This window comes from Sinohyriopsis cumingii, chromosome 2, assembly GCF_028554795.1.
Source record: "Sinohyriopsis cumingii isolate HCF-2022 chromosome 2, ASM2855479v2, whole genome shotgun sequence".
NCBI classification, from domain to species: domain Eukaryota; kingdom Metazoa; phylum Mollusca; class Bivalvia; order Unionida; family Unionidae; genus Sinohyriopsis; species Sinohyriopsis cumingii.
In genome coordinates this window covers 165,157,757-165,178,520 of record NC_142962.1, presented here as the reverse complement: position 1 = coordinate 165,178,520, position 20,764 = coordinate 165,157,757, and the positions used below count along the sequence as shown (strand labels likewise).

The window sequence follows — 20,764 nt, the reverse complement described above, 5'->3', positions numbered from 1 at the left end:
AGGAGGCACTAATGTGATATAAAATTTATTTCCTGTAATTAGACTGACCTTGGACGTGTTGTCCACAAGCAGGACCTGACAACGCTCACACTGCAGGAGGCACTGATTGATATAAAATTTATTTCCTGTAATTAGACTGACCTTAGATGAGTTGTCCACAAGCAGGACCTGACAACGCTCACACTGCAGGAGGCACTAATGTGATATAAAATTTATTTCCTGTAATTAGACTGACCTTGGACGTGTTGTCCACAAGCAGGACCTGACAACGCTCACACTGCAGGAGGCACTGATGTGATATAAAATTTATTTCCTGTAATTAGACTGACCTTGGACGTGTTGTCCACAAGCAGGACCTGACAACGCTCACACTGCAGGAGGCACTGATGTGATATAAAATGTATTTCCTGTAATTAGACTGACCTTGGACGTGTTGTCCACAAGCAGGACCTGACAACGCTCACACTGGAGGAGGCACTAATGTAATATAAAATTTATTTCCTGTAATTAGACTGACCTTGGACGTGTTGTCCACAAGCAGGACCTGACAACGCTCACACTGCAGGAGGCACTAATGTGATATAAAATTTATTTCCTGTAATTAGACTGACCTTGGACGTGTTGTCCACAAGCAGGACCTGACAATGCTCACACTGCAGGAGGCACTGATGTGATATAAAATTTATTTCCTGTAATTAGACTGACCTTGGACGTGTTGTCCACAAGCAGGACCTGACAACGCTCACACTGCAGGAGGCACTGAGTATGCATCATGATCTTGTGGATAAGGGTTGCTAAATTATTCTGCTCCTCAAATATCACACGTGCAAGGTCCAATAACACCTAGCAAAGAAAGAGAAAAATCTTCATAACTGTAAACCAAATGGACAAATAGCTATAGTGAAATGATTATCCATATAAGAAATATCAATATGTTAATAAACTTTAATTTCTCTATGTCAAGTGGTCTTGCAAAATCATCCCAAAAACAAAAAAATTCCAAAAAGTTATTTTTTTTTAAAATTAAAGAAAAAACTGCCGTCATATCAAAAACATTGAATCCTATACATGCAGACATGCTAACAAATTTCATTCCTCTGTGCCAAGTGATTTTTTAAAAAGGTTTTCGCATAACTGGTAATAAAGTTAAAAAATTTATATCAAACGTGAGACCCTCAAAGGGACAGATACTCTACTGAGCAGAATTTCCAGAAATTCAAGATAAGACAAGTTCTTCCTTTTTCTGCTGATACCTTCTCTGTTATTCTACAGCAGTAACAAGATTTTCAAGTTGGCTGCTGTGGTACAAATATTGGATGTTATCTTGACACCATTTTCACTCGGAACAAAGTAGACTTTATTATCAGACACGTTTTAATGTCGTATACCAGTGATCATCCATTCAGGGTTAGATATATAAGACTGTCATAATTATATTGTATACTGGTACGTCATCATCACAGTGATCACCCATTCTGGGTTAAATATATATGACTGTCATAATTATATTGTATGACTGTCATAGTTATATTGTATGACTGTCATAATTATATTGTATGACTGTCATAATTATATTATATCTAGGACCAGCTAATTATCATAAGAAGGCTGTTGGTGAACACCCCATGTAAGGCAGAGCCATCCATTTGGAAGGTGCCAAGATGGCAGTATTTTCAAGCCATATCGCTTTCCATTCAGTAGTAGCAATAACAAAAGATTTTCAAGCCATATGTGGTGGCCATATTGGATGTCTGATTGACACCATAATTCATTAACTCGTTAACCCTTGGAGATTCTTTTCCTTTTCTGAAGAAATGTGGGTAGCAAACACATTTTGGGAGTTACTTTTGAATGGATCCAAATACATCTTCTTCTGGGAGATTTTTGATTAGCCAGATGCCTAGGTGTATAAAAGACATTCTGATTGGCTATTTTGCTGACACATTTGCAGAAGAGTAAAAATAGTACTTTTTTACCTATTGGACCCATTATTTTCATGTCCTTAGCCAACTTTAACTCCAAATCACAAATTTATCCTACATTTTGCAAAGGTTCACTGTCTGTATGCAGTCTCGACCTGTCTGCTTTGGATATCAAGCTGAAAAGTCAATAATCCATGTATATAAATCTCTTGTTCCAAAACCACTCATTTTTGGCATAAAACAATCGGGTCTCAAAAATGAGTTTTTTCCCAATGTATTTTAAAACGTGAATATAAAATCTATGCTAGGTTTTTCCCACTCTATTTTTTAATGTGAGTATAAAGTCTACGTTACGTTTTTCCCACTCTATTTTATAATGTGAGTATAAAGTCTATGTTAGGTTTTTCCCACTCTATTTTATAATATGAGTATAAAGTCTATGTTAAGTTTTTACTACTGTATTTTGTAATGTGAGTATAAAGTCTATGTTAAGTTTTTACTACTGTATTTTGTAATGTGAGTATAAAGTCTATGTTAGGTTTTTCCCACGCTATTTTGTAATGTGAGTATAAAGTCTATGTTAAGTTTTTACTACTGTATTTTGTAATGTGAGTATAAAGTCTATGTTAAGTTTTTACTACTGTATTTTGTAATGTGAGTATAAAGTCTATGTTAAGTTTTTACTACTGTATTTTGTAATGTGAGTATAAAGTCTATGTTAGGTTTTTCCCACTCTATTTTGTAATGTGAGTATAAAGTCTATGTTAAGTTTTTACTACTGTATTTTGTAATGTGAGTATAAAGTCTATGTTAGGTTTTTCCCACTCTATTTTATAATATGAGTATAAAGTCTATGTTAAGTTTTTACTACTGTATTTTGTAATGTGAGTATAAAGTCTATGTTAAATTTTTACTACTGTATTTTGTAATGTGAGTATAAAGTCTATGTTAAGTTTTTACTACTGTATTTTGTAATGTGAGTATAAAGTCTATGTTAGGTTTTTCCCACTCTATTTTGTAATGTGAGTATAAAGTCTATGTTAAGTTTTTACTACTGTATTTTGTAATGTGAGTATAAAGTCTATGTTAGGTTTTTCCCACTCTATTTTGTAATGTGAGTATAAAGTCTATGTTAAGTTTTTACTACTGTATTTTGTAATGTGAGTATAAAGTCTATGTTAAGTTTTTCCCACTCTATTTTGCAATGTGAGTATAAAGTCTATGTTAAGTTTTTACTACTGTATTTTGTAATGTGAGTATAAAGTCTATGTTAAGTTTTTCCCACTCTATTTTGTAATGTGAGTATAAAGTCTATGTTAAGTTTTTCCCACTCTATTTTGTAATGTGAGTATAAAGTCTATGTTAGGTTTCTCCCACTCTATTTTGTGATGTGAGTATAAAATCTTTGTTAGCTTTTTCCCATGGAATTTTAAGTCTAGATTGTTTGGTATCATTGTACAACTACATCTGTCTACTTTTCTGTAAGACTACCCACTTTGGAGTATCACATATTGATGGCACAGAGCTCGGAAGCAGGGTACAACCTCAGCATGCATGAGTGTGGCAAGCTTGGAAGTAGGGTACAACCTCATCATGCATGAGTGTGGCAAGCTTGGAAGTAGGGTACAACCACATCATGCATGAGTGTGGCAAGCTTGGAAGTAGGGTACAACCTCATCATGCATGAGTGTGGCAAGCTTGGAAGTAGGGTACAACCTCATCATGCATGAGTGTGGCAAGCTTGGAAGCAGGGTACAACCTCAGCATGCATGAGTGTGGCAAGCTTGGAAGCAGGGTACAACCTCAGCATGCATGAGTGTGGCAAGCTTGGAAGTAGGGTACAACCTCAGCATGCATGAGTGTGGCAAGCTTGGAAGTAGGGTACAACCTCAGCATGCATGAGTGTGGCAAGCTTGGAAGTAGGGTACAACCTCAGCATGCATGAGTGTGGCAAGCTTGGAAGTAGGGTACAACCTCAGCATGCATGAGTGTGGCAAGCTGGTTAATGAATTAAGCACAAGCTGGACATCATAATACCAACTAGACATCATAAGACCAACTAGACATCATAATACCAACTAGACATCATAAGAAGTCTTCTGGTGAAAACCCATTCTAAATACAACTTTCTGTTCAGAAAGATTTATGATAACAAGATTTTTACAATGGCTCCATGATGGCCATAATGGATATCAAATTGGTGCCATTTTTATTTAGGACCAACCAGACATTATAGGAAGCCTTTTAGTGAAATCCACGTGTTCAGATTACCATCCATGTGTAGTGATGACCATCCATGTGTGACAAGATTTTCAAGATGATCATTGCTGTACTGGATATCATTCAAGACCAACTGGACATCATAAGAAGTCTTGCAGTAAAACTGCCAGGCTGATATGACCATCCATTTAGGAGGAGTAGCAATAACAAGATTTTCAAGATGGTTGCCATGGTGGCCATGGCTGTCTGTACAACATTTTTTAATTTAAGACCAACTAGATAATAGGATGAATATGTGTTCAAAGTTTCATGGCAATCCTCAAAGAAGTTCAGGAGCAGTAAGGATAGTAAATGTTTGCTAATGGACGTCGGATGATGGACAACAGACCATCCCATAAGCTCAGAAGTTGCAATAATACCAATGAAATCCAATTAGGTGATGTACATAAAAATATGATAACCAAATTTTACTTCTCCACATAAAGTACTTTTGGAAAATCTTGCCATTTTGGATGGAGTTATCTTCCCATACTGGATTGATGGATTTATTGACATACAGGCTGATAGAATGGCAGAATCTAATACAAATCTTATAGTTTCTAACCTCATTTTAATTTAAGTCACTTTATCCAACTGAAAAAATTATAACATGAAAAAATATGTATCATAGAAGAAATCTCAGGTTTAACTGTTATATATTATCTAAGTAGCATTTTTAATTTTTCTGAAAGTAACAATAACAGTTTATTAGGGCTTTCATAACTGCCCAAGATGATATTACTGTGTCACCGTACCAGGTGGCAAGATATGGGATCTGTGAGGCATAGTGAAAAATAACCTCCGCCTTTTCAAACATCTTTGATCAAATAGCCAAATAATGACGCTTTGGCTTCATTCATTAGAGAATTAGAAAACATTATTCAGTTTGAGCAAATATCTTCTCTATCCATACTGGGTTTCTGTATTTCTGACACATTTTGTTTCAAATCACATGGCCATTATACATAAGCATGCAAGACCAAATTCCAGTGTTTCAGGAAGTCATTTTTACCAATCTGTTGGTTGAAATAATAACAGCATGTATATATATGCAAATAAAGTACAAGTATATAAATGTTCAAATTTCAAAATCTCATTTAAATTATTCTAATGCTTGGCATTACCACAATAATGCCAGTAGTCTGGCATAGCATAAAAACTTCTCTTGGCATTACCATACTAATGATAGTAGACTGTCACAGCATAAAAACTTCTTTTGGCATTACCATAATAATAATAGTAGACTGTCACAGCATAAAAACTTCTCTTGGCATTACCATAATAATGATAGTAGACTGTCATAACATAAAAACTTCTCTTGGCATTATCATAATAAGATAAGATAAGATAAGAATTCTTTATTTCAGACTACATAGTCCATATATCTAAATTAAAATATAGATATAAAGTAAAAACATTGTAAACATAAAAGAAAATATATACCATATGTACAAGTATACAGATACATCTACACAATTAACTGCACCCTGCATTGTTAAAAATGAAATTAGTGGCACATTTAAAGAGTAATTTGTTCCATCTGCTAATAATTAGAATTTTTATGAATGTCATAGTTCCAAAGAGATTTCAATATACAGTTCTTACTATTTGATATTCTTGTCATCATTGAGAAAACATATTTTCTCATTACTTCATCAAATCTGAATACATTATAATTTCCAAACATGTTGGAGGCACTGTTCCATCTAAGAAGACCTAATAGAAAATGAAGACTATTATTATAACCAATAACTAGTTTTCTTTTCATATAATGACAGTAGTCTGTCATAGCAAAAAGCCTTCTCCTGGCATTACCATAATGATGACAGTAGTCTGGCATAGCATAAAGCCTTCTCCTGGCATTACCATAATAATGACAGTAGTCTGGCATAGCATAAAGCCTTCTCCTGGCATTACCATAATGATGACAGTAGTCTGGCATAGCATAAAGCCTTCTCTTTTGGCATTGCCATAATGACAGTAGTCTGTCATAGCATAAAGCCTTCTCCTGGCATTACCATAATAATGACACTAGTCTGTCATAGCATAGAGCCTTCTCCTGGCATTGCCATAATGATGACAGTAGTCTGGCATAGCATAAAGCCTTCTCCTGGTATTACCATAATAATGACAGTAGTCTGGCATAGCATAAAGCCTTCTCCTGGCATTACCATAATGATGACAGTAGTCTGGCATAGCATAAAGCCTTCTCTTTTGGCATTACCATAATGACAGTAGTCTGTCATAGCATAAAGCCTTCTCCTGGCATTACCATAATAATGACAGTAGTCTGTCATAGCATAGAACCTTCTCTTTTGGCATCACCATAATAATGACAGTAGTCTGTCATAGCATAAAGCCATCTCCTGACATTACCATAATGATGACAGTAGTCTGTCATAGCATAAAGCCTTCTCCTGGCATTACCATAATGACGACAGTAGTCTGTCATAGCATAAAGCCTTCTCCTGGCATTATCATAATCATGACAGTAGTCTATGATGGCATAAAGCCTTCTCCTGGCACTATGATAATGATGCCAATAGTCAGCCATACCATAAAGCCTTCTCTTTTGGCATCACCATAATAATGACAGTAGTCTGTCATAGCATAGAACCCTCTCCTGTCATTACCATGATGATGACAGTAGTTAGCCATACCATAAAGCCTTTTTTTTGGCAATACCAAAATAATGACAGTAGTCTGTCATAGCATTAAACTTTCTCATGACATTACCATAATGATGACAGCAGTCAGCCATACCATAAAGCCTTCTCTTTTGGTATTACCATAATAATAGCCAGTAGTCTGTCATAGCATAAAACCTTCTCTTGGCATTACCATAATGATGGCAGTAGTCAGCCATACCATAAAGCCTTCTCTTTTGACGTTACCACAATAATAGTCAGTAGTCTGTCATAGCATAAAGCCTTCTCTTGGCATTACCATAATGATGACAGTAGTCAGCCATGGTGTAATGCCATCTCTTGCCATTATGAGTATGCTAGTTTGGTACATGTTTTGTTTATGTGAGTGTGCTAGTCTGGATGATGTTTCAAGGGCATGCCAGTCTGGATGATGTTTAAAGGGTATACCAGTCTGGATGATGTTTTAAGGGTATGCCAGTCTGGACCATGATTTGTTTATGAGTGTACCAGTCTGGATGATGTTTTAAGGGCATGCCAGTCTGGATGATGTTTTAAGGGTATACCAGTCTGGATGATGTTTCAAGGGTATGCCAGTCTGGACCATGATTTGTTTATGAGTGTACCAGTCTGGATAATGTTTTAAGGTTATGCTAGTTTGGTACATGTTTTGTTTGAGTGTGCCAGTCTCGAGGGTGTTTTATGAGTATGCTAATCTGGATGATGTTTTAAGGGTATGCTAGTCTGGACCATGTTTTGTTTATGAGTGTGCCAGTCTGGATGATGTTTTCAGGGTATATTGGTCTGGATGATGTTTTAAGGGTATGCCAGTCCGGACCATGATTTGTTTATGAGTGTGCCAGTCTGGATGATGTTTTCAGGGTATATTAGTCTGGGTGATGTTTTAAGGGTATGCCAGTCTGTACCATGTTTTGTTTATGAGTGTGCCAGTCTGGATGATGATTTAAGGGTATACCAGTCTGCACCATGTTTAGTTTCTGTCAGTGTTATGACTCTATGATCACAAACTAAGAAACAGAAACAAGTAAAACCAACAAGCTTTGTAAACCTTAACAAACAATTTAATTATCAAAGTTAAAAGTAAAACATGTGAGTGGAACTTATGGTATTATGACATAAATCCAAACTAGTCCTTATAAAGGTCTATGAAAGTCCTAAATGAATGAAAAGTTCCTTAAAAAGTTCAAAACCAGAAATGTACTTGTCTTCCAAGAACTGAGATCAGTAAGATCTGCTGAATGTATTTGATAAGACTGAGATCCGTAAGATCTGCTGACAAATGTCAAAAAGGTTTCACAGATAAATTGCATTATTTCCTTTTTGTTTTGGAGGCTGCTCCTTTGTGGTGACCTGGAGGTTGCTCCTTTGTGGTGACCTGGAGGCAGCTCCTTTGTAGGCACCAGCAGACAGCTCCTTTGAGGACACCAGCAGACAGCTCCTTTGATGGCAGACAGCTCCTTTGAGGACACCAGCAGACAGCTCCTTTGAGGGCACCAGCAGACAGCTGCTCTGAGGGCACCAGCAGACAGCTCCTTTTGTAGGCACCAGCAGACAGCTCCTTTGAAGGCACATAGAGCCAGCTTATTTGTGGGGATCTGGAGACAGACTTTTTGAAGGCACCAGCAGACAACTCCTTTGTGGGGACCTGGAGGCAGCCCTTTTGAGAGCACCAGGAGGATGCTCCTTTGAGGGCATCAGCAGACAGCTCCTTTGAGGGCACCAGGAGACAGCTCTTTTGAAGGCACATAGAGGCAGCTCCTTTGTAGGCACCAGCAGACAGATCTGTTGAGGGCACAGCAGACAGCTCTTTTGAGGGCACCAGCAGACAGCTCCTTTGTGGGGACCTGGAGGCAGCCCTTTTGAGAGCACCAGGAGGATGCTTCTTTGAGGGCATCAGCAGACAGCTCCTTTGAGGGCACCAGGAGACAGCTCTTTTGAAGGCACATAGAGGCAACTCCTTTGTAGGCATCAGCAGTCAGCTCCATTGAGGGCACAGCAGACAGCCCTTTTGAGGGCACCAGCAGACAGCTCCTTTGAGGGCACCAGGAGACAGCCGCTTTGTGGGCACTAGGAGATGGCTTCTTTGTGGGCACAAGGAGGCAGCTTTTTTAGGGCACCATGTGGGAGCTACTTTGATGGCACTGGGTGTTTTCTTTTGATAGCTGGGTGGCCACAATCAATGAATTAATAATTTGGGACCTATAAGCTGAATCACATTATGACCAATCTAGCCGCCCCTTGCTCAGCGGCCCTTATCTCAATTATTTTCATACTGTTTCTGTGTGACAAGGGATAACTTCAGTAAACCTTAAGTATTTCCTATAAACCTCCTGCAGCCTTTAGTAATTATGATAGCAAAACAAACAGCCTGAAATTCCCTAATGACAACGTAACTTTCATTTAAATTCAATAAGACTCTCAAACATCAGGCAATAAAAGCATTACTGATAATGTAATGATGAGAAAGAAGCAATAGGTCTTCAGGCTACAATGATAACACCTGGCTAGAATGCACTTATCTCAGACCATTAAAAGCATACCTGATAGTTACCACGAAATATGAGCAATTACAGGAAATGAATGAAATAAAACAATAATTTCCTTACAATTATCAGCAAAAATGTGACTCCTAAACGACCTTCGAAATCCAACTCTATCACTGCTTATAATGAACACTTAAATGCAAAAAGCACAGACCTTGATTGTCCTTTGTGTAATGAACACTACACTGCACAGGACATAGACCCAGATTATTTACTGTATATTAAACACTTAACAACAAAACCACAGACCAATATTGTCCTTTGTGTAATAAACACTAAACTGCACAAGGTATAGACCCAGATTATCCATTGTATAATAAACACTTAACAACAAAACCTCAGACCAATATTGTCCTTTGTGTAATAAACACTAAACGCACAAGGCATAGACCCAGATTATCCATTATATATTAAACACTTAACAATAGAAACACAGGCCCATATTGTCCATTGTGTAATTAACATGCGACTGCAAAAAATATAGACCCAGACTGTCCTTTATGTAATGAACACTACACTGCACACAACACAGACCCATATTGTCCTTGTTGTAATGAATACTACACTGCACACGACACAGACCCATATTGTCCTTGTTGTAATGAATACTACACTGCACACGACACAGACCCATATTGTCCTTGTTGTAATGAATACTACACTGCACAGGATATAGACCCTTATTGTCCTTAATGTAATGAACAGTACACTGCACATGACATAGATTCAGATTGGCATTTAGGTAATGAACACTACATTGTGCAGGACACAGAACCATTTTATCTTTTATGTAATGAACACCACACTACACATGACATAGACCCATATTGTCCTTTATGTAATGAACAGTACAAGGCACAGGATAGTCCCATATTGTTCTTTATGTAATGAACCCTACACTGCACAGGACATAGACCTATATTGTCCTTTGTGTAATGCACACTACACTGCACAGGACATAAACCCATATTGTCTTTTATGTAATGAACAGTACACTGCACAGGATAGACCCATATTATCCTTTATGTAATGAACACTACATTGCACAACAGGACAAAGACCCATATTGTCCCTTGTGTAATGAACACTATACTGCACAAGGCATAGACCCATATTATTCATTATATAATAAGTAATCAACAATAAAAACAACATCCATACTGTCCATTGTGAAACTAACATGTAACTGCAGAAAGCATAGACCCAGATTGTCCACTGAATAAACACTTAACTACAAAAAGCACACACCCAGATGTGTCCACTACATATTGAACACTTAATTGCAAGAAGCACAAATGCTGACTGTCCACTGTGTAATAACCCAGACTGTCTACTGTGTAATAAACACTTAACTGCAAGAAGCACAAACCCAGACTGTCCAATGTGTAATAACTCAGACTATCTACTGTGTAATAAATACTTAACAGCAAGAAGCACAAAGTTTAATCCAGACTGTCCACTGTGTAATGACCCAGACTATATACTGTGTAATAAACACTTAACTCCAAGGACCACAAACCCAGACTGTCCACTGTGTAATAACCCAGACTATATACTGTGTAATAAACTTAACTGCAAGAAGCATGAACCCAGACTGTCCACTGTGTAATAACCCAGACTATCTACTGTGTAATAAACACATAACTGCAAGAAGCACAAAAGTTTAACCCAGACTGTCCACTGTGTAATGACCCAGACTATATACTGTGTAATAAACACTTAACTCCAAGGACCACAAACCCAGACTGTCCACTGTGTAATAACCCAGACTATATACTGTGTAATAAACTTAACTGCAAGAAGCATGAACCCAGACTGTCCACTGTGTAATAACTCAGACTATCTACTGTGTAATAAACACTTAACTCCAAGGACCACAAACCCAGACTGTCCACTGTGTAATAACCCAGACTATATACTGTGTAATAAACTTAACTGCAAGAAGCATGAACCCAGACTGTCCACTGTGTAATAACTCAGACTATCTACTGTGTAATAAACACTTAAGTACAAAGACAGATTGACCAACTACCATGTTATAGCATTAACACAACAAAAAATAACATACGGAATGATATCATATACCTGTTCTAATATTGTGACTGTTTACTGTGTGACTCATTTTAATGATAACAGCAATTATCAAGCAAAGTTCAGACAATGTTTCTTCTAATACCATACTGTAACGAAATTGCAAAATGGTTAAGTGCTTGACCCCATTTTTCTATCAGCTATAATGACCTTGACTTTTGACCTTTCAAGCCTTAACTAATAAGCCTCCTCCAAACCTGTTGTGAAAGCCCTCCACAAAAGTTGGTCAAAGTATACATGCTAGAACTAAAGTTACTATGCAAAAAGCATTTTCTTCTTTAAACACAGTGACTGCAACTTCTGACCTTTTAACCCCAAAATGAATAGATTCTTTTCTTACCCAGCATGCAAATCATGCACTAGTTTTGGTCAAAGTAGTGTATGGCCAATAACTGAAATTATGTGCAGAAATCAGTTTTGTTCTTTCAGTAACAGTGCTCTTGACCTTGGAATGGTTTCACTCCCATATCAGTAAACTTCTTTCTTACCCAACCTGCAAGCCATCCACACAGTTTCATAACTGTTGATTGTGTAAAAGTTATATATTATTTTAAACATGATACAGCTGCACTAGATTAGTCAAAGGGTTGTGTTTAATTAATGGGTAATGTTAAATTATGATACATCTGTACCAGATTATTCAAAGGGCTGCTTTTAATTAATGGGTAATGTTAAATTATGATACAACTGTACGAGATTATTTAAAGGGTTGTGTTTAATTAATGGGTAATGTTAAATTATGATACAACTGTGCCAGATTATTCAAAGGGTTGTTTTTAATTAATGTGTAGTGTTAAATTATAATACAACTGTACCAGATTACTTAATGGGCCATGTTAATGATGAATCTAGAATACTTAATTAATGATATTAAAGGTGATACAATTGGAATATGTTACTTAACAGACCATGTTAAAGATACAGTTGGATTATATTACTCAATGGGTCATGTTAAAGATACATTTGGATTATATTACTCTATGGGTCATGTTAAAGATACAATTGGACTATATTACTTAATGGGTTATGTTAAATATACAGTTGGATTATATTACTCAATGGGCCTTGTTAAAGATACAATTGGATAATATTACTTAATGGGCCATGATTATATTAGTTGAACGGTTGTGTTAAATATACAATTATATTATATTACTCAATGGACCCTGTTAAATATACAATTGAAATATATTACACAATTAGCCATGTTAAAGATACAGTTGAATTATATTGCTCAATGGGCCATGTTAAAGATACAATTGAATTATATTATTCAATGGACCATGTTAAAGGTACAATTGGATTATATTACTCAATGGGCCATGTTAAAGATAGAGTTGAAGTATATTACTGAATGGATCATGTTAAAGATAGAGTTGGACTATATTACTCAATGAGCCATGGTAAAAAATACCATTGAATCTGTTACTCAATGGGTCATGTTAAAGATACAATTGACTTATATTACTCAATGGGCCATGTTAAAGATACAATTGGACTATATTGCTCAATGGGCCATGTTAAAGAGACAATTGAATTATATTACTCAATGGGCCATGTTAAAGATACAGTTGGCTTATATTACTCAATGGGCCATGTTAAAGATACAATTGGACTATATTGCTCATTGGACCATGTTAAAGATACAATTGAATTATATTACTCAATGGGCCATGTTAAAGATACAGTTGAATTATATTACTCAATGGGCCATGTTAAAGATACAGTTGAATTATATTACTCAATGGGCCATGTTAAAGATACATTTGGATGATATTACTCAATGGGCCATGTTAAAGATACAATTGGACTATATTACTTAATGGGCCATGTTAAAGATACAGTTGGATTATATTACTCAATGGGCCATTATAAAGATACAATTGGACTATATTGCTCAATGGGCCATGTTAAATATACAATTGAATAATATTACTCAATGGGCCATGTTAAAGATACATTTGAATTATATTACTTAATTGGCCATGTTAATGATACAGTTGGATTATATTACTCAATGGGCCATGGTAAAGATACAATTGGACTATATTGCTCAATGGGCCATGTTAAAGATACAATTGAATTATATTACTTAATGGGCCATGTTAAAGATACAGTTGGATTATAATAATCAATGTGCCATGTTAAAGATACAGTTGGATTATATTACTTAATGGGCCATGTTAAAGATACAGTTGGATTATATTATTCAATGGGTCATGTTAAAGATACATTTGGATTATATTACTCAATGGGTCATGTTAAAGATACAATCGGACTATATTGCTCAATGGGCCATGTTAAAGATACATTTGAATTATATTACTTAATATTTAGATTACATAATGGTTTGTATTATAGATATTCAACTGAATTAGGTTACTTAAATGGCCATGTTAAAGTTGAAACAGCTATATAATGAATTACATAATGGGTTATGACTGCTTTGTTCATTATGTACTTTGACAGAGCCTAACTTAAACTGATGTCACAGGCTAGTAGCTAGCAAACTGTGTCTTTGGATTAGCTAAGGACTCACGGTACTAAGTCAGTACCATAGTAAACCTTTGCAAACATCATGATATTAAAAATTCAATAACATTAAATTTCTGAGTGCTTATGATCAAGCCTATATTTATCAGTATAGATGAAACCTGGATGACAGCTTCTCTGTAGAGAATAGAATATGAGCCTTGACATCTTCTGGACCTACATGCATCTGAAACATGTGCTTTCAATTCCGCACCAAAGAGTCAGGGGCTAATTTCAGTAACGAGTGTTCCAAACTCAAGACTGTTAAAGGAATGAAACTTCTTTAATAAAACAATGTCTTTTTTTAGTTACAACTAGGATAAGTTCTCTAAAGATTCTTTTTCCTAAAAATTAACTTACATTATTAATCAATCCTGGCCAGCCAAACCCATACATATTCTAGTTAAATATGTTCACCCATTTTTCCATACAATTAGCACTGTGTGTCCTTAATTGTGTAGCAGAGTGCATAGGAAAAAGCTTTCAAACAGGGAACCAGACTAACCTACACAGTGTATTGTAGGAAAAAGTACAGCATTTCAGTACTTTAGCTAAAATGAGGGATCCTAGTTCTCTGTGGTCCCACAAACAATGGAAATGTGATGAATTTGTCAACAAAATTATGTACCCATGTTTGAAGCAGAATTGATTATCATGGGGTAGACTTTCATAGTCCCTATAAACAGCATCTTAAATCTCTCTATAGCTTTCTTAACTTTGTGCCCATATATGAAGCAAAATTGTTTATAATCAGCATCAGACTATTCCTGATAGCATTGCTAATTATGTACCCATGTGTGAAACATGGTAGACTATCATAGGCCCTGTAAACAGCATGGAACTATTCCTGATAGCAATGCTAATTATGTACCAATGTGTGAAACATGGTAGACTATCATAGGCCCTGTAAACAGCATGGAACTATTCCTGATAGCAACGCTAATTATGTACCAATGTGTGAAGCATGGTAGACTATCATAGGCCCTGTAAACAGCATGGAACTATTCCTGATAGCACTGCTAATTATGTACCCATGTGTCAAGCATGGTAGACAATCATAGGCCCTGTAAACAGCATGGAACTATTCCTGATAGCATTGCTAAGTATGTACCCATGTGTGAAGCATGGTAGACTATCATAGGCCCTGTAAACAGCATGGAACTATTCCTGATAGCATTGCTAAGTATGTACCCATGTTTGAAGCAGAATTGATTATCATGGGGTAGACTTTCATAGTCCCTGTAAACAGCATCTTAAATCTCTCTATAGCTTTCTTAACTTTGTGCCCATATATGAAGCAAAATTGTTTATAATCAGCATCAGACTATTCCTGATAACGTTGCTAATTATGTACCAATGTGTGAAGTATGGTAGACTATCACAGACCCTGTAAACAGCATGGAACTATTCCTGATAGCATTGCTAAGTATGTACCCATGTGTGAAGCATGGTAGACTATCATAGGCCCTGTAAACAGCATGGAACTATTCCTAATAGTATTACTAATTATGTACCCATGTGTGAAGCATGGTAGACTATCATAGGCCCTGTAAACAGCATGGAACTATTCCTGATAGCATTGCTAATTATGTACCCATGTGTGAAGCATGTTAGATTATCATAGGCCCTGTAAACAGCATGGGAATATTCCTGATCCCATTGTTAATTATGTAACTATATGTGAAGCAGACCTTTTTATGCAGAACTGCCTATATTAAGGTGGAATTTTATGGACTTTTCAGAACACATCATATTGAGAAATTTCATATAACAGAAAAGACTTTTAAAGGCCCTGTAAATAGCATCATAATGAGGAATTGCTGTATCCAGGTCACTATAACACTTCCTTTAAACTGATGAAGCTTATTTGGAGATTATGATACATGAAATTGAACCTTAATAGAATTATATTTGCTAATTCTATAAGCTCAGATTTAATTAAAGTATTGTGCTCTTTGGCCCAAGTATGATATAATAGACAGCAGGTAATTTAATCCCTACCCAAATTACATCTGTATCTGGCACTGTCTAGTGTAATGGGATTACATATTAGACTGGCTGTATGAGATTACATATTAGATGGCCTGTATCTGGCGTTGTCTAGTGTAATGAGATTACATATTAGACTACCTGTATCTGGCACTGTCTAGTGTAATGAGATTACATATTAGACTACCTGTATCTGGCACTGTCTAGTGTAATGAGATTACATATTAGACTGGCCATATCTGGCATTGTCTAGTGTAATCGGCATTGTCTAGTGTAATGAGATTACATATTAGACCACCTGTATCTGGCACTGTCTAGTGTAATGAGATTACATGTTAGACTACCTGTATATGGCACTGTCTAGTGTAATGAGATTACAAATTAGAATGCCTGTCTCTGGCATTGTCTAGTGTAATGAGATTACATATTAGACTACCTGTATCTGGAATTGTCTAGTGTAATGAGATTACATATTAGACTGGCCATATCTGGCATTGTCTAGTGTAATGAGATTACATATTAGACCACCTGTATCTGGTATTGTCTAGTGTAATGAGACTACATATTAGACTACCTGTATCTGGCATTGTCTAGTGTAATGAGATTACATATTAGACTACCTGTATCTGGAACTTTCTAGAAATAAGACATCCGAGTAGACTACCTGTAACTGGCACTGTCTAGTGTAATGAGACTGCCAAGTAGACTACCTGTAACTGGCACTCTCTAGTGTAATGAGACTGCCAAGTAAACTACCTGTAACTGGCAATGTCTAGTGCAATAAGACTGCCAAGTAGACTACCTGTAACTGGCACTGTCTAGTGCAATGAGACTGCCAAGTAGACTACCTGTATCTGGCACTGTCTAGTGTAATGAGGCTGCCAAGTAGACTACCTGTAACTGGCACTGTCTAGTGTAATGAGAGTACTGAATAGACTAGCTGAATCTGGCATCGTCTAGTGTCATGAGACTACTTTTTTTATCTGGTATTGTCTAGTGTAATGACACTAATAAGACTACCTGTATCTGGTATTGTCTAATGGAATGAGACTATAGAGACTACATAGAGTATACTGTGACTAACAAGATAGCAGAGGACACTGAAACTACCAATAATGCATAGAGATATCTGCATCACCAAGCATATCTATCCTTAAAGTAATTTATTGCAAAGGGCAGAGAACTCTGGTATAGAGTTGCTTTACCTTCATGGACCTTGTAGGGTCTGAAAGCTATACCAAAATTGAGGTATTTCTGGTTCCAGTCAGATGAACAGTACAAATGTTTGACTCAAAACACTTGTTTATAGATTATTTTGTATTGAAAAACTGGTCAATATTAAAACTATTAAAATCCATATTAAAAGTGGCCTATATTAAAAATGTTAAAATCCATATTAAAAGTGGCCTATATTAAAAATGTTAAAATCCATATTAAAAGTGGTCCATATCAAAAATGTTAAAATCCATATTAAAAGTGGTCTATATTAAAAATGTTAAAATCCATATTAAAAAGTGGTCTATATTAAAAATGTTAAAATCCATATTAAAAGTGATCTATATTAAAAATGTTAAAATCCATATTAAAAAGTGGTCTATATTAAAAATGTTAAAATCCATATTAAAAGTGGTCTATATTAAAAATGTTAAAATCCATATTAAAAGTGGTCTATATTAAAAATGTTAAAATCCATATTAAAAGTGGTCTATATTAAATTTGTTAAAATCCATACTAAAAGTGGTCTATATTAAATTTGTTAAAATCCATTATGCATTTCTCAATTACATAGACTAGTTCCCAAAGATCCAGAACATAACAAGATGTACTGCTGATCAATTACATGTACTTTTAATGTGGTGCAACAATATTCTACTTAGTATAAGCCCTGTACTGAAAAATAATATCAAAAAGACCACCTGTACTTTTCCCACCATCTGGAGTTATACTGAAAAAAAAAGTGCATGATAGATGTGTAAGTACAGCAGTGCTGGACTCATGATGGAAAGGGTGCAAATTAGAATTCTGCCATTGGATCAGCCCATGTCAGTTACTGAGGTGTGTCCATGGACAATGCTCTTGCCTCTATTTGCCTCAACACTAAATAACCTACTTGTGTTGATGTGCTATCCAAACAAGCCAAGCTGTTTATGAACATGTATCCTCCTTTATCAGTCATTATCAAACACATTAGTAAATACTGATTCAGTTAGGTTCAAAATATTTAGAAGTTTTCAATTGTTTACTTTCTCTTGAATGTTAAATGTGCCTAAATGCAACTGCTTGTAACCTAAGTGATCAATATTTAATCTGAACCTTTAATTTATCCTGAATTTCCTGTAGAAAAAGGTAACGTCATTTGGTCACCATATTTATCCATGTATTATGTGCAATTAACCATAAACATAACCAACCAGTCCACTCTGCCATCGACTATGGCAGACAGAGATTGCTGCAAATCATAAATACATGTAGAACCAACATCACAGACCCTGATCTGCTCACGTTTTTTTTAAACTCCCATAGCACAGACTCTAGTCTAAAAATGTTGTGAATGCAAATCAATAGAAGATTTTGGTTTGTCAGTAATGTTACAAGTTATGTGTACATGTGCTGTATTAGTCATGTATAGTAATCGGCACTCCCTGCTGCACAAAGAACAGACCCAGACCTGCCATTACATAATGTGCTGTCAGATAATTGTCTTTGCTATCAGATGTTCAGACGAATGTCTATACTGTCCAGATCTATGCTGTCAGATGTAGGTCTATGCTGTCAGATGAAGATATCTGCTGTCAGATGCATGTCTATGCTGTCATATGTAGGTATATGCTGTCAGATGAAAATATATGCTGTCAGATGATGGTCTATGCCGTCAGATGTAGTTTTATGCTGTCAGATGAAGATATATGCTGTCAGATGAAGTTCCATGCTGTCAGATGTAGGTCTATGCTGTCAGATAAAGATATATGCTGCCAGATGTAGGTCTATGCTGTCATATGAAGATATCTGCTGTCACATGAAGATATATGCTCTCAGATGAAGTTCTATGCTGTCAGATGTAGGTCTATGCTGTCAGATAAAGATATCTGCTGTCAGATGAAGATATATGCTATCCGATTAAGGTCTATTCTGTCAGGTGTAGTAGTATGCTGTCAGATGAAGATATCTGCTGTCAGATGAAGGTTTATGCTGTCAGATGTAGTTTTATGCTGTCAGATGAAGGTTTATGTTGTCAGATGTAGTTTTATGCTGTCAGATGAAGATATATGCTGTCAGATAAAGGTCTATGCTGTCCAATGTAGTTTTATGCTGTTAGATGAAGATGAAAATATCTGCTGTCAGACATAGGTCTATGCTGTCAGATGTAGGCATAAGCTGTCAGATGTAGGTCTATTCTGTAAGATGCAAATATATGCTGTTTAGATGAGGGTCTATGTTTTTCCAATGAGTGTCAATGCTGTTCAGGTCTATGCTGTCATGTAAGTGTCTATGCTGTTCAGATCTATGCTGTCACACGAGTGTCTCAGCTGGTCAGATCTGTGCTGTTACATGAGTGTCTATGCTGGTCAGATCTGTGCTGTTGCATGAGTGTCTATGCTGGTCAGATCTGTGCTGTTACATGAGTGTCTATGCTGGTCAGATCTATTTCTGTCATATGAGTATCTATTCTGGTCAGATCTATGCTGTCACATGAGTGTCTATGTTGGTAAGATCTATGCTGTCACATGAGTGTCTATGCTGGTCAGATCTATACTGTCATGAATGTCTATGCTGTTCAGATAAGGATCTATGCTATTTAGATCAGGATATGCACTGTTCATGCAAGGGTCTATGCTGTTAGATGAAGGTTCTGTGCAACTAAGGTCTATGCTGACAGATGAGGTTCTATGCTCTCAGTTGAAATTCTAAGCCATCAGATGAAATTCTATATGAAGTTATATGCTGTCAGATGAAATTCTAGGCTGTAAAATGAGATTCTGTCATGTGTAGATCTCTGCTGTCAGATGAAGGTCTATGCTGTGAGATGTAGGTCTATGCTGTGAGATGTAGGTCCATGCTGTCTGATGTATGACTATTGTCAGATGTAGTCAGATGTAGTCATATACTGTCAGATGAAGATATGTGCAATCAGATGCGATTCTATGCTGTCAGATGTAGGTCAATGTTGTCTGATGTCTGATGTAGGTCAATGCTGTCAGATGTAGGTCAATGTTGTCTGATGTCTGATGTAGGTCAATGCTGTCAGATGTAGGTCAATGTTGTCTGATGTCTGATGTAGGTCAATGCTGTCAGATGTAGGTCAATGTTGTCTGATGTCTGATGTAGGTCAGTGCTGTCAGCTGTAGGTCAATGTTGTCTCATGTAGTTCAGATGAGGATCACTGCTTTTCAGATTAGGGTATGTGTTGTTAATATGAGGGTCTATGCAGACAGATGAAGGTCTATGCAGACAGATGAAGGTCTATGCATACCAGATGATGGTCTATGCTGACAGATGATGGTCTATGCTGACAGATGATGGTCTATGCTGACAGATGATGGCAGACAGATGATGGTCTATGCTGACAGATGATGGTCTATACAGACAGATGAAGGTGTATGCTGACAGATGAAGGTCTATGAAGACAGATGATGGTCTATGCAGACAGATGATGGTCTATACAGACAGATGAAGGTGTATGCTGACAGATGAAGGTCTATGAAGACAGATGATGGTCTATGCAGCAGATGATGGTCTATGCTGACAGATGATGGTCTATGCA

At 36.4% G+C, this 20,764-nt stretch overlaps 1 protein-coding gene across 1 annotated transcript in view; it reads right to left on the bottom strand.

The window, feature by feature from the left end:
* LOC149806247 (dual 3',5'-cyclic-AMP and -GMP phosphodiesterase 11-like) overlaps positions 1 to 20,764 on the bottom strand; it is a 365,100-nt gene that overhangs the window by 193,626 nt on the left and 150,710 nt on the right. The window contains exons 4-5 of the mRNA XM_089935456.1: positions 706 to 843; positions 49 to 195 (exon numbers count right to left, since the gene is read on the bottom strand). Of these exons, the coding sequence (XP_089791582.1) occupies positions 49 to 195; positions 706 to 843 (285 nt within the window). The remainder of the gene's footprint in view (positions 1 to 48; positions 196 to 705; positions 844 to 20,764) is intronic.